This window comes from Cnephaeus nilssonii (assembly GCF_951640355.1).
Source record: "Cnephaeus nilssonii genome assembly, chromosome: 4".
In the NCBI taxonomy this organism is placed as follows: Eukaryota; Metazoa; Chordata; class Mammalia; order Chiroptera; family Vespertilionidae; genus Cnephaeus; species Cnephaeus nilssonii.
The window spans coordinates 109,524,882-109,538,453 of record NC_137075.1 but is presented as its reverse complement, the minus strand read 5'-3'; the positions used below and the strand labels follow the sequence as shown (position 1 = coordinate 109,538,453).

Sequence of the window (13,572 nt, the reverse complement as noted above, 5' to 3'; positions counted from 1 at the left end):
TTCAGATTTAACATTTTAATAACAATTTTCAGTTTATACTGTAAATGTTAGTGAAATAGAATTTAAAATCTTAAAATTTCTTTTTTATAAATTTATAATTATATTTTTAAAGTATCCTCTTAGGCTTATTTGAATATACAGAGGGATCATGGGAAGCCTTCAGTAACCCTTTTAGAAAACTTATTTAAATTGCTTACAAAGACATTGGCTTATTTAAAGGAAGGGGACTGGCCTTTGTTATTACAAGATGGTGGGCAGTAACCACGTGGCCAGAGAGGCAGGCAAGATGGCGGCTGCCTCACAAGCGGCAAATGTTGCCCCGCCTCTAGCTTAATTAAGAATGCTGGCGGCTAAGAGTCAGGATTCAATTACTTATAAAAACATTGGCTTCTCATGTAACTTAATTTATATGAGACATTGATTATATTTTAAAAATCCAATTTATAAGGTAACTTAAGTAGGTATCTTTAATTTAAAAAGCAAAGAAACCTATTCAGTAAAACTTATTTGATACTTTACTGTTCTGATCCAAAAGTATAAACACTGTCCCACCTCCAGCCGATCCAAAAATGCAGGCTGCTTGAGGCTTTTGTCTTTTTAGAAATTTTACTGCTGTTGAAAATGTTGGCTATATTTAAATATATTGTTTTTGCCCTCCTTACAGGCAAAAACTTTCATTATTTTATAAAGCTTTCCATGAAGAGAGAATAGACTTTTGAAATACATTTAAGGGCCTGTGAAATGTCTTAAAAGCTATTCTCAAAACCTTGAAATACCTTGGAAAGGTCAAACATATAATATATATATGTATATATGATTTAAAGATTATATACTTAAATTATCTTAAAGAATATCAATTAAATTTAAACTGTATCGCAGAATTAATTCTCTTTTTTAAATCAGACCAAGAAGTAACATGTTTTGAATTCCTAATTATTTAAGAGAAAACATTTTATTTTCTCAAAAATTAAGTTGCTATACTCTAGGCATTTAGTTACCACAATTATGTAAGTTCTCCCAATTCAATCTGAACCTTAAACTTCCAGAGTTTGTAAGTCAAATATTTAGCAGTTCTTTATTAATAACCCTTTATATTTTTAAGAATAAATTTTAAAATCTAATAGTTAACTTTAAATCATGTTTTTTCTGGCTGGGGTTGGCCTAGCCACTTGACCTTTTCTGGGAAGGTCGGCTAGCAAAAGGTGTAGCCATTGAAATGCAAATTAACATTCTTCTAAGATGGCTGCTGGGGGGAACCAGCCTACCTGCATGCTAGGGGAAGGGCGTGTCCACCCCTCCCTCCATAAAAAAGGGTGTAGCTTTAAAACCTTTTAATGGAGAGTAAAGAGACCTTAAACTTTCAGAGCTTTAAATCCTAGGTAGCAAAATTAAATACTTAGCATTTCTCAAATCAATAATACTTTTACATTTTTAAGGATACATTTCAAATAAAATATAAGGCATAGTCAATTAATAGATTAACTTCTATCATCTAGACTTCATACTAGGCATACTCAGATCAACATTTCAGTATTATAAATTTCAATACATTTAGATAATTTGAACTTAAAAGTTGTAAATTTCCAGCCAATAGGCCTGGCACAGATGCTAAATTTTTTTTAAAAGAATTTTCCTGCTAGAGAAGTCAAGAAGCAAACCCATAGCTATTTACATGTCCTGGGGGTTACTTGCCTCAGGGTGGGTGATTTCAAAAGAGTTACTTTAAATCACCTTGGGAAACCAGCCTCTATTTCTCTCCCCGGTTCATCTCCACCATCTTTAAAGCCAAAATAGTCTCGGGTTTTTATTCTGTACACAGAAAAAGGTCAAGTCCAGCTCAAAACTATGCGCACTCGTTTTTAAACTGGCCTTTTCCCTTGCATGTGTACAGAAATCCCGGATGCATTTATGAATTTGTAAAAGCTTTAAGTCATTAGCTGGAAAATAAATAAAGATGACAAAGATGAGGCCTTTCAAATTGGCTGTCTTGGGGAGTGGCGTCCATATTGGATCACCACGTGTCTCCCTTCCCCCACCTCCTTCTTTCTTAGGGGGAAGATTCAGTACTGCTCTGGCATCTACTGTTTTTATTTTATTTACTTTTTTCAATTTTTATTTATTTTTATTTTTAAGGAAAGAAAAGATTTTTAAGATAAAGAATTATTGGCCGTTGCTGAGAAGTTCCTTTTATTCTTTTTTACTTGGTTACAAGTAGTTTACACGTGGAGGCAGAAGAGGTGCAGATGGTATTATTAGAGACTTGCACCCTTCCATTGCAGGCTGTAAGGCCGTGGCTGCACCCCACTTAGACATTCTTAAACTCTCCTGTGCTGAATCAAGGCCATCACCAATTAAAATAGGAATTTTCTCTGGACCAAAAGTCTCATAATAATCCTGAAGGGCATGTGGAAGGGGGATGGGAGTTTTCTTTAAGAATTTCCTCCCCCGTTTTAATAACTTCTTGAACGTCAGGGTCATGTGAGTGGATTTTTAGCATGTCATTAATTAAATTCCAATAGGAAAAAGTACGTTACAGGAATTTTTTCAGGGCCAAAGGCTTGATAAAAATCTTGTAAAGCATCTCCTACTCTAACCCATCGTCTATGATTGATGGTTCCTCCTAGGGGGAACCAGGGAAGGGTATCATGAATAAAGTCAAAAGATTTCTTGAGATCCTTCTTTTTAACCCTTACTCCTCGTGTTCTGAGGGAATGCTTGAGGCTATCAAGGAACATTTCATGACTACTCAGTGAATGCCCCATATCTGGTAGGCTGGATGGCTTTTTAGGTAATTATCCTCTCCCACGTAAGCCTCCAGGCCGTATAAACCCCACGCCAGGTCAGCCTGACTTTTCTCGCCAACTGTGAAATCAAAGCGGAACTCTCTCCTTTCAATATTGCTCTTTACTCCCTTGCTTGCGTGAAACAGTCGGTAGGTATAATCCGCCTACTCGGACCCTCATAGATAAGGAAGATCCCTGATGTCCCCCGTCCCTTAGGAACGGGGGAGGTGAACTCCTCGTGGTTGAGTCTATGAGGTGAACGACCTTTTGTTCATAGCAAGCTCAAGGTTTGGAGAGCAAATTTACTCAGTGAGAAATTTCCGACAGAGAAGTAAAGCAGGGATACTAGGTCAGGTGATTCAGAGTCGTCACTACCGAGACTGGGTACCCTTAACTCTTCCCCAGTACGGTGAGGTGACTGCTTATTAGTGGGCTAGAGGAATTGACCCGAAAAGCCAATAATAACAGCCGAGCAGAGGGGTGAAATGCTCTGAAATTCTTGTTTGTAAAATCATCCACTTACCTTACTCCGATCTGACTCGCGGCGGGTGCGCGGCGATCTAGGGCGGAATTTAATCCGAGGGTCGCGGAATTTAATCCGAAGGTCGCGGAATTTAATCCGAAGGTCGCGGAATTTAATCCGAAGGTCGCGGAATTCAATCCGAGGGTCGCGGAATTCAATCCGAGGGTCGCGGAATTCAATCCGAGGGTCGCGGAATTCAATCCGAGGGTCGCCTGGCCAGGCCTTTCCAGTGGATGTTCTCGTCGGAGGGTCTCTAGACCACGTTGGGCGCCATTTTGCCCCGACCCGCGGGGCAACAACACGGACACCAGAGACGAACCTAAGAGAATGAGACAAACAAGGGACGCGGAGAATGGAGGCAAGACAAATGGGTTTCTGATCAAGCCTCAAATTTTTATTCTTACAGCGGTGCCTTATATCCAAGTCAGGGAGTGGGAGGTGGGGCGCGGGGAGTGAACTGTGGACCTATCAGTGCTTGCCAGCAGGGGCTGCAGGCAGGGGAGGGGGTATGAGGAAGTTCTAGAAGGGGAGATGTCTAGGAGGGATAGGGGCTGAGCGGATCATGTGGACTTAGATAATTTGGCTAAGGTCGTAAAGGGTGTTGACTAAAGATAAAGGATGGGGCGGTTGAAGGGCAGCTATGCGAAGAATGCTTTGTCCTCAGGCATGAGGAAGTAAGCCAATGGTGAGGACCAAGTTTCCATGAGGTTCTGTTTCATTAGCTTACTAAAATAATGTTAGAATTAATTTGTCATTGACTCTTGGCTCCTGACAGTCTAATATTAGACAAGGAAAAGTCTAAGGGGAACAAGCATCCCAGCCAACCGAAAAACCCTTTACATGTATTATCATAATTTTTTATTAAGCTAATTATATGTTTTCCTCCTTCATCCACCGTCATTTGTACTTTATGATATGTTTGGCCGGATGAATTAAGACTCTCTATTATTTCATCATCTAGAAGTTCTAATTTCTCTTCTGGCCAATTAGTTCCCATAAAAATGGCTTCATGGGGAGGAGTTCAATTTCCCAATACATTGGTTTTTCAGTATCAATATTATCACAGATTTTATGAACATCAGGCAAAGTCATTCTGCCTATAATTTCAGTATTACACCATATTCTAGTATTATTTAATGTAAACTTGGTGATATTACAGTAAAGATTGCTTTTAACCCTTCCCAGCAAAAACGCCCCTTTCCTATATACTATATTGTTATTTGTTGGGGTAGATACAATAAGCCAGGACTGGGTGAATTCAGTATTCCATATGGATTGAGGGCATAACCATTCACTTTTCCAATTTTCACAGACAGTGAGATGGGTTCACATTGTTTATTATTTTAAATATGGCCCATCTACTTCCCATTGGAAGTATTCTAGTATTATAGAGGATAGTCCTTACGCCAGCCAGTTGAACTACTGGGAATTTTAAGCTTAGGATTTAACTCGTACCTGGGCTTTTAAAAACACAATATTGTAGATCACATTTCCCATTTAAATTTTCCAAATTCCTGGGGAACCATATGAGTCCCATAAGTGTCTGGCCTGGGCTTTTGCAGCCATTATAGTTGGCCATTGTTTCATAGCCACTTCAGATTCCTTGCATTAGCATAGACAACAGGCCCAGTTGAATTAGGGCACAAGCATGTTCCCATTGTTGGATTTGGGCATGAGTTTTTAGTCTGTCGAGCCTGTTCTATCCATTAAACTAAGGCTTTATTATCTTTCCATGCTGCTTCCCACTGTTTTTCCTTCTTCCAGAAACAGCATTCCCTCTATATGACCTATTTGAGATAAAAATCTTTTTCTAATGAATGATATTCTTTATTAGCTACATACAAGTTCAGCTTGTCCCGGATACCAAGGCCAGCCCCTACTGCTCCAAGTATTCCCCTTTTGCTTCTTTTAGGGGGACCAATGTTGTTGGATCCACCAGGAATGTTGTTGCCATTGGGTAGCTATGGCTTGGGAGCAGTTAGGGTATACTGAGTGGAGCCCAAAAATGTTGAGTTTCCCATGCCATAGTTAAATGGGTAGAGGTGACCCCCAAATGAGCTAGAGTTTGAGTATTCCATAGGGCTTCCCATAAGCGTCCAGGACGCAAGGATGGTGGGGTAGTTACAGACATATCTACCCACCAAGTAATGCCAATAATTTCTGAAATAGGGACCCATTGATTTCTTTCTTGCTTCACAGACATCCAGCCACAAGAACATGGCTGGTGAGTCCGAGGACATGGTATGCTATGACAGATAGGACAGGCTGCTGCAAGCCTTTGGCCATCATATCCAGGTGTTTTTCTTAGCTATTCATCACCCATCTCTATAGCCATACAATATTCATCCAGATTACATCCATATACAATTCTACCAGTGGAATTATCAGGGAGATATTCTTGGAGGTATTTGCCTAAGGTGGGTCCTTTATAATAGATAGAGCCAAAAACAACAACAACAACAACCAAAGCTTATATTGATAGCAGAAGACCAATGTGTGGCTAACAAGGCATTAATTTCACTATCATACCTGATAACCAGAACATCATTGTGTAGTAGGTAGGAAAGGTTAGCAGGTATCTAAGTTAAATTTTTCATATCTAATAAAGAAAGAGGTCTGGGGAGGTAGACATTGTTTCCACTAGGGAACCATAAGGATGATAATAATATGAAAATCATTTTATGTACATTCAATCAATATCAATATCAATCAGATGATATAAAACAAGCAATATCAGTTTGTGAGTATACAGGCCTTGTTGACGTCATCTTGGGATAGCTGTCTGCCTCCGTGGTCAGCGACTTCTCGTCCTTGAAAAGTCTGTGATCTCCGCTGCAGACGGAGATGGTGTCAGAGATGGGAGTAGATGTCCATTCACAGTCAGATGCCCTTTTTAAATGAGAAATGTGAATCCATGAGCTAACTCCTTTAAGCTTAGCTGCACATGGGTTAGTTAGTAATACCTGGTAAGGTCCCCTCCAATGAGGTTGGAGAGTTTTTTATTTGGTGTCTTTTCCAAGACAGCAAATCTCCTGGTTGTAAACCATGATCTTTGAACGCTTCGTCTCCCGGGAGCGCACTGTGAAATGAATCTGTTACCAATTTGTTAGTTCCTATAATGCAGAATGTCTGCTCTTTACTTTTCCCTATATTCAGGAAACAAGAGATTTAAGAGTCAACAATATTTTAAATAGAATCATAAGAATAATTATCTTCAATTCATTTAGTCCCATAGTTGTTTTTGTTTATTTATTCCTTGAAGTTCTATAAATCTTCATCCAGTTCAAAATATGACCTGCTTAGAAGCCTGCAAGTTAGAGTAAATCGGAGTCCTTTTCATGGATTTTTCTAGACATATATACCTACAAATGCATCAGAATAAAGCTGTCCACAAATGACAAAAATTTAAAAGTGGCATGGTTATAGATTTGATAAAAACTTTGCTTTTCTATAAAATATAACATTCCAAGACAACAACTTCTTGGTAAGTAATAATCCCTGTAAAATGACATAGAGAATAATATAAAATTTGTATACCTTTAGATTCAATTATAATTTCAACATATAAAGAATAATATGTAAGAGTTTAAAATGAGGCACATGGCTTATTGCAAGCAGTGTATTGAGCATTGAAAATAATACATAAACTCCCAATATGTGAAACGCAAATACCCAGAGTATCACTGGCTGACGCCCCCACAGGGAATCATGACTCTTGGCTTGCCAGTGTCCCTGACTGGACACATGCTACCCTCCTAAAGTTTCCTGTTTGAACTTAGCTCTGAGAATTTTTGCAAGTTTCTTTCTGAAGCAGAGTGCCTTAACAACGCACGTGACCTGTCCTTGCTCTTGACTGCAGCTCAGGCACACGGTCTTTCCCGATTGGCTAATTCAAAGGGAGGGGTTGGCCCTTGCTCTTTCAAGGGAAGAAGCAAACCATGCGGCCAACATGGCGGCTGCCAAGTCACAGTCCAAAATGGAGGCTGTCTAAACTATTCTTTGACAGAGAAGATGATTTGTTTATTCTCACAACAAATAAGGAAAGAGCAAACCGAAATCCCTAAAAGATAGACTGCCACAATTATATTTCAGACCCACAGACAGAAATCTCACTAGCTGTTTCTGGAGGCTGAACCCTGAGAGGGAGAGCAAGAAGAGCCCCCAAGATTAATAAGAATTCTTGGCAGCTGCTGGGACGTTCTTGCAATCTCTCTCACACTTTCAACCCCACCACACACAACTAGGCTTCCCCAAAGCGGGAGTTGCCTCTTCTTTCAACAAATTAAACAACAACAAAGAGACACAAAAACATCAACACTCTTATACAGGCGCGCAGAAAACACACTAAGAATTTACACCAGAGAATGTCTAGCATTAAAATTACCAAAGCAGTGTCTTTTGTCCCCGGTTCGGGAACTGCCTCTCTCTAGAATTTCAGTACATTCCCAAAGGACTATTCAAAAATGGCTGTAGACATTTGTTAACTTCAAAATAGTTCTGAAACAGTCTCTGAAAATCTTTTTTATTAATTTCCATCTTATTGGAAGAAAAATTTTTCTTAGAAGCTTCTAGTTTCCAAATCAAGATACGCTTCCCATATACTCATTCACTTTAATTTCAGAGCCGGCATTTTTTTTTTTTTCCTGCATGCAAAATATTAACATAGGTACCCCAAACAAACTGCATTTTTTTTCTTTCTTTTTTCTGGCCATTCCTCAGTTAATATTTTCTAGTTAAATTTTCTCATTTCTGTTAAGTACTTGCAAGTAAAGGCTTCTTATCAGGAGTATTAAATGAGGGCTGGGGTCTTGGGAGTTTCTAGCCTTGGAGGCACAATTTCCCATGTTAAATTTTTTTTATTTTTTTGGATATCTGTAGTCTGAGCAAACTTTAGATATGTTATGTAGTAGGTCAAATGTGGCCTCAGTTTCTCTCCCGGCTGTCTAAAACCACAAAAATTTTGGGGCCCAGGCATACCAAGTCTTTATGGTGGCCCCCTAGAAAAGCCATTTAGTTAATTACAGTTGCGTCGGAACTTCCAGATGGGGCTCCTGAATTTCTGACACTTCCACAAAATTCTTAGTCACCTAAGAACACCTCAGAATCGGACTATTCTTTAAAAATAAAGAAAATGTTGCCCCTTTATCTTCGGAGCTGAATGAGTTCAGCTCATTTATACGGCGAAAGTTACTTTTGCTCAGACTCTCAGCAATTCCAATTGAAAAGCCAAAATCAAAACCAGCCACCCATTTTTTTCCTCCAGTCCTGCCTTAGCCTGGGTTCTGCCAACCCTTAACCTGGGGTTCTGTCAACCCTGGTTCCACCTCGAGGATTTTAAAACAGCTCAAATAAAGTCAGACCCTCTACCAAAGCAAGGGAAGGTCCTGGATCCAAGAGACGACTCACGCACGTTCACCCAATGGGCGGAGAACCGGTGGGCTCAAGGGGCCCTTTGCTGGATCCTAGCTCCAAGTCCATGTCCAAGGGATGATCCTGGGTGAGTTTTCTTTGGAATCCTGCCGACTACGCCAAGTAATGTTAACGAAAAAAACCATTGAAACCTGTAAAGAATTTTAGTGAGTTTATTTGAGCCAAACTGTCGACATATGCCGGGAAGCAGAACCTCAATGAATTGAGATTATGCTCCGAAGAATGGTGGGTTACATCTGTATTTATGCATTGCCATCAAAGGAGGGACATAGGTGGGCTACATGAAATTCATTGGATAAAGTCAAATGGTGGGAAACCCCTGGGATTGGACAAAAAGTAAAATGATGGACACATACTTAGGTGGGTACAGGAACAGTTAACATGATAATGAAGGAATTTGAGGCATCTGTCCTGGCGCCTACCACATTTGGTTGTGCCCCAGGGGCTCCAGCAAAAGAAGGAAGTTACAAGTTACCCAGACATCTCACAGATATGTTATCTTAGAGGCAAAAAGGCAAATGGGCTCAGTAAAGAAGATCCAAGTTGATCTTTGTCAGGGAAGATAGCAGCCTAGGAATGACTGCCCACCATAACCTGTTTGTAGTTAAATATTTAATTTTCAAACCATCCTTTGTGGTTATTCCAGGTCTCTGAGTTTGCAAGACTGCCACGCAGGCCTCCCCTGAGCTTGTCAGGTTAGCATGTGGCTCCTTTCGTCCACATGGGTTTAGAGAATAAAAGCAAAGACAAAATAAAACCAAAATAACACCAAAACTGTGTTTCTCTCCCCACAGCATCATGCTGCTGAGGCCGCCTTTAGCCTTTCCCAGCAATGGTCTTAAGTCCAGACTCTCCAGCAGCCAACGGCCTGTGGCTTTTCCTTTTCAAAGTAGGATGTTATAACTGCGGCAAAGGACCCAGCTTTGGTGCAACACAGTTTCCTCCTTGCATCTTGTCCCGCTGTCTGGCCACCCTTCTCAAATCCACATCCCCTTTCCTACTGATCTCCAGGTGCCCTCTACCATTCCTTGTTGCAAATGGTCCTCTCAGCTGTGTCTCATTCCTCAATTCCAGGTGCATGTTCTCAGAAGTAGTTGTATTTCCAGTCTGGCTCCAGGATGAGGTGTACGTCACTTTTGCCTATTTGGCCAACATTTTTTCCTTCCTCTTCCTTCTCTCTTATTTCCCCAGACCTGCCTCTCACCTCCCCCACTTTCATCCCAGCTGAATGCATATCCAGCCCCACCCACTGCCACGCCCTGTCATTGTTACCTCAGCAATCCTGCCAGGGTGGGTTTTCTGTCACTATTCCCTTGGCGGGAGGTGGCCACAGCAGATGGTGGGGACCCAGCTTCACTGAGGAACCTCCCTCTCTTCGTCCCCGTTGATGGTACTCCCTCAACAAGGGCATGAGGCTGGCAGGGGGTCCCGTCACCCTGAGGACGCCCATCCTGCTGCTTGGGCTCTGGGTGGTGCTGGCTCCCACCCAGTGTTCTCAAGGTCGTCCCTCCTGGCGCTACATCTCCTCGGAGGTGGTGATTCCCAGGAAGGAGCTGCACCATGGCAAAGCCCTGCTGGCAGCAGGCTGGCTCTCCTACAGCCTGAGGTTTGGGGGGCAGAGACACGTCCTCCACATGCGGCGCAAGAGACTCTTTTGGCCTGGACAGCTGGTGGTGATGACTCAGGATGACCAAGGAGCCTTGCAGGTGGACCACCCCTTTTTCCCGCTCGACTGTTACTACCTGGGCTACCTGGAGGACGTCCCTCTCTCCATGGTCACCGTGGACACGTGCTATGGGGGCCTGGAAGGCATCATGAAGGTGGACGACCTTGCCTATGAAATCAAACCCCTCAAGGATTCCCAGAGGTTTGAGCATATCATTTCTCAGATCGTAGCCGACACCAACGCCACAGGACCTACGTCCAGGCTGGGATACAAGGCAGAGAGGCACCCTCTGCTCTCCAAAGTGAACACCAGTGCAGCCTCCAGGATCAGCAGTAAGCTCTATTCATCCCACAGAGGAAACATGAAAGCCTGCCTCATGAGTTCCAATTCCATTTATACTCTGTACAGAAATATGTCAGAAAACATCAAATTCCTAGTATATCTAGGGAGTTTAATGGACTCCATGTTCCGAGGCCTTGACATAAGGTACTACATCAGCATCATGGTCATTTATAATGCAAGGGATCCAACCGATATGAACAACTTTTTTGTGCCAAGTGGTCCATTTGCTCTGAATTATCGGAACAACATTTATACTCCTTTTCGGCCCTATTCAGGCTTAATGGTGCTTAAAGATGCACCCCATGAACTTAATTTTAATCCCAATGAGAACAGTTTGTGCACGCACACCAGTCTGGTCTATGTGGGTCACCTGTACAGACATATATTATTGTTGGCGGTAATAGCCACCCAGCAAGTTGGGAAGACAATGGGTGTGTATATGGATACAAATGATTGTGTTTGCCAGCGAAGGACCACCTGCATCATGTACAGGTACCCCGTGTTGACAGATGCCTTTAGCAACTGCTCCGTGGTATTCCTACAAAACTCCTATAGTGCTGACCATGCAGACTGTCTCTACTTAACTGGATTTGTCCATGCAAATGAAAGCCTGACAGTCACTCGATGTGGAAACTCTGAGGTGGAAGACAAAGAGCACTGCGACTGTGGGTCCTTCAAGGAGTGCTATACCAACACCTGCTGTAAAACCGACTGCAGCTTCACGCCTGGAAGCGTTTGTGACAGAGAAAGATGCTGCACAAACTGCACCTACACGCCCGCGGGGACGCTCTGCAGACCGATCCAGAACATCTGTGACCTTCCAGAGTACTGCATGGGGAGGGAAACGAGCTGCCCCATGAATTTTTATCTGCAAGACGGAACCCCGTGCACTGAGGACGGCTACTGCTATCATGGCAATTGTACCGACCGCAGTATGCACTGCAAGGAGATCTTTGGGGAAGGGGCACTGAATGGTCCACTCGTCTGTTACTTCATCAATGTACAGGCAAACCGATTCGGAAACTGTAGAACTTCTCATGTGTTCAATCCACGCGCTTGTCCTTTCCCATATAGTGTGCTATGTGGACGCCTACAGTGTATAAACGTCACTCATATGCCTCGCCTGCAGGAACACGTGGCTTTCCATCAGTCTTTCAGGGGAAACAACTGGTGTTTTGGACTGGACACACACCGTGGAACAGAAACAACCGACGCTGGTCATGTGAGAACTGGTACCCCCTGTCGTGAAACATTAATGTGTAATTCGGGCTCATGTAACACTTCCATAGAAGAGATAGACTACAACTGCCCCCCTTCGAAATGCAACTACAGGGGCGTGTGCAACAACCAAGGGAACTGCCATTGCCATGTAAGCTGGGACCCTCCCCTGTGCATAAACCCTGGTGCCGGAGGGAGTGTCGATAGCGGACCCCCGCCAAGAAGAACTCGGGGAGTAAGGACAAATCCTATGTCAATCGTGTATTTGAGAGTCGCTTTTGGTCGCTTGCTTGCCCTCATAGCCGCACTGCTCTTCGGGGTAGCCACGAATGTGAGAACTGTCCAGACCACTACAGTCACTGAAGTGCAAGTTGAAAAGTAAACAGCAAGTCAGCCTTCCGACCCCTGTACAACTCAGACAACATGAAGAAACACATGAAAAAAGTCACCATAACCCACTGGCAGAGCTCAAGCCCTCACTTCTGAGCGACTGCAGGGGTCCTACCCCATATCCAGGGTGTGCGCACCATGAATATTTTCACATCTCTCACTCTGACAGCTGGCTGGCCAGTATCTGCAATAAAGCTTGAGCACTGTACGTTAGCATCCTGTGCAGTTCTTGTAGGTCTGTAAGAGCCCTGAGTGAGCCTGAGACTCAGGTCTGGACAGGAGACCTGGTCAGCATCTGACCTTGTTCTGTGGATGCCTGTCCCAGGATTAGTGACAGTGGCCACAGGTTCTTTTAGTGCCAATTACTGACAGTTCCCCACAATTGTGCCCTGAGCACCAAGTGTCCCCTAGTCCGTTGGTAAGGTCTCCGTCTCTAAACAGGTTGGGTTCCCCGCCCCACACACACACCAAATTCCTGACTGTTTCACAGTGCACGGCTGTGGGCGTGGGCTGAGAGCGAGGGTCCCTTGTCTGCTAGTGACAGCTGAGCCCAGTGGAGAGCACCCTTTCCGGTGTGGAGTGGACCAGTCAGTGGCACTCAGTCAGAAAGGAGGAAGAAATGGCCCACCTTTCTCTGACCTCAGGGGAGCCTGCACATGTGGGCCTCTCCTCCCCTCTGTGCACTGCAGAGAGCGTCAGTGAGTGCAAGCTGAGTCCTGGGGAGGCACCAACACCCTCTTCTCCACAGGCCTGTGGGGCTGGAAACCTCCCTCCTCTGTGTCTTCATAGTTTTCCCAGAAATGCCATTGTACAATGTCATGTAAAACAGATGAAAGTATAACTTTACCTGAACACTTTAAAATTAGAAATTTCTTCCATGTAACACAGAAACATCATGTCAGATTTAAAAGTCAAAATTCCCACAAACTGGTGGACCTGGATGTTTGTGGTGGACAGACATGTTCAGAGCTGAAGTTGGGACACAAGTGGTCCCTTATTGATGGAAAGTGTCTTCTGTGATGTGTGATGTGGCATAGCTGGGAAGATAGACCAGGGAACCGGGCCCCTGGAGCTCAGGTTCTAGGTCCAAGTAGGTGAGAACTCTAACAGCAGGCGACAATGGGTCCTGCTGGGGGGGGGGGGGGGTGAACATGGTGAGGAGGGTCCCCATCACTGCCCATATGTCATCTTCCACCAGCAGTGTTACCTCCTCCTCTGGG

At 43.3% G+C, this 13,572-nt stretch overlaps 1 protein-coding gene and 1 long non-coding RNA gene across 2 annotated transcripts in view; one reads left to right on the top strand and one right to left on the bottom strand.

The window, feature by feature from the left end:
- LOC307097879 overlaps positions 1-13,572 on the bottom strand; it is a 431,535-nt gene that overhangs the window by 104,253 nt on the left and 313,710 nt on the right. The window lies entirely within an intron of this gene.
- LOC307097574 (disintegrin and metalloproteinase domain-containing protein 20-like) lies at positions 10,146-12,344 on the top strand (the record flags this gene model as incomplete). Its single annotated transcript, XM_079767684.1, has 1 exon — positions 10,146-12,344. The coding sequence occupies one exon, from the start codon at positions 10,146-10,148 to the stop codon at positions 12,342-12,344; it is 2,199 nt and encodes a 732-aa protein (XP_079623810.1).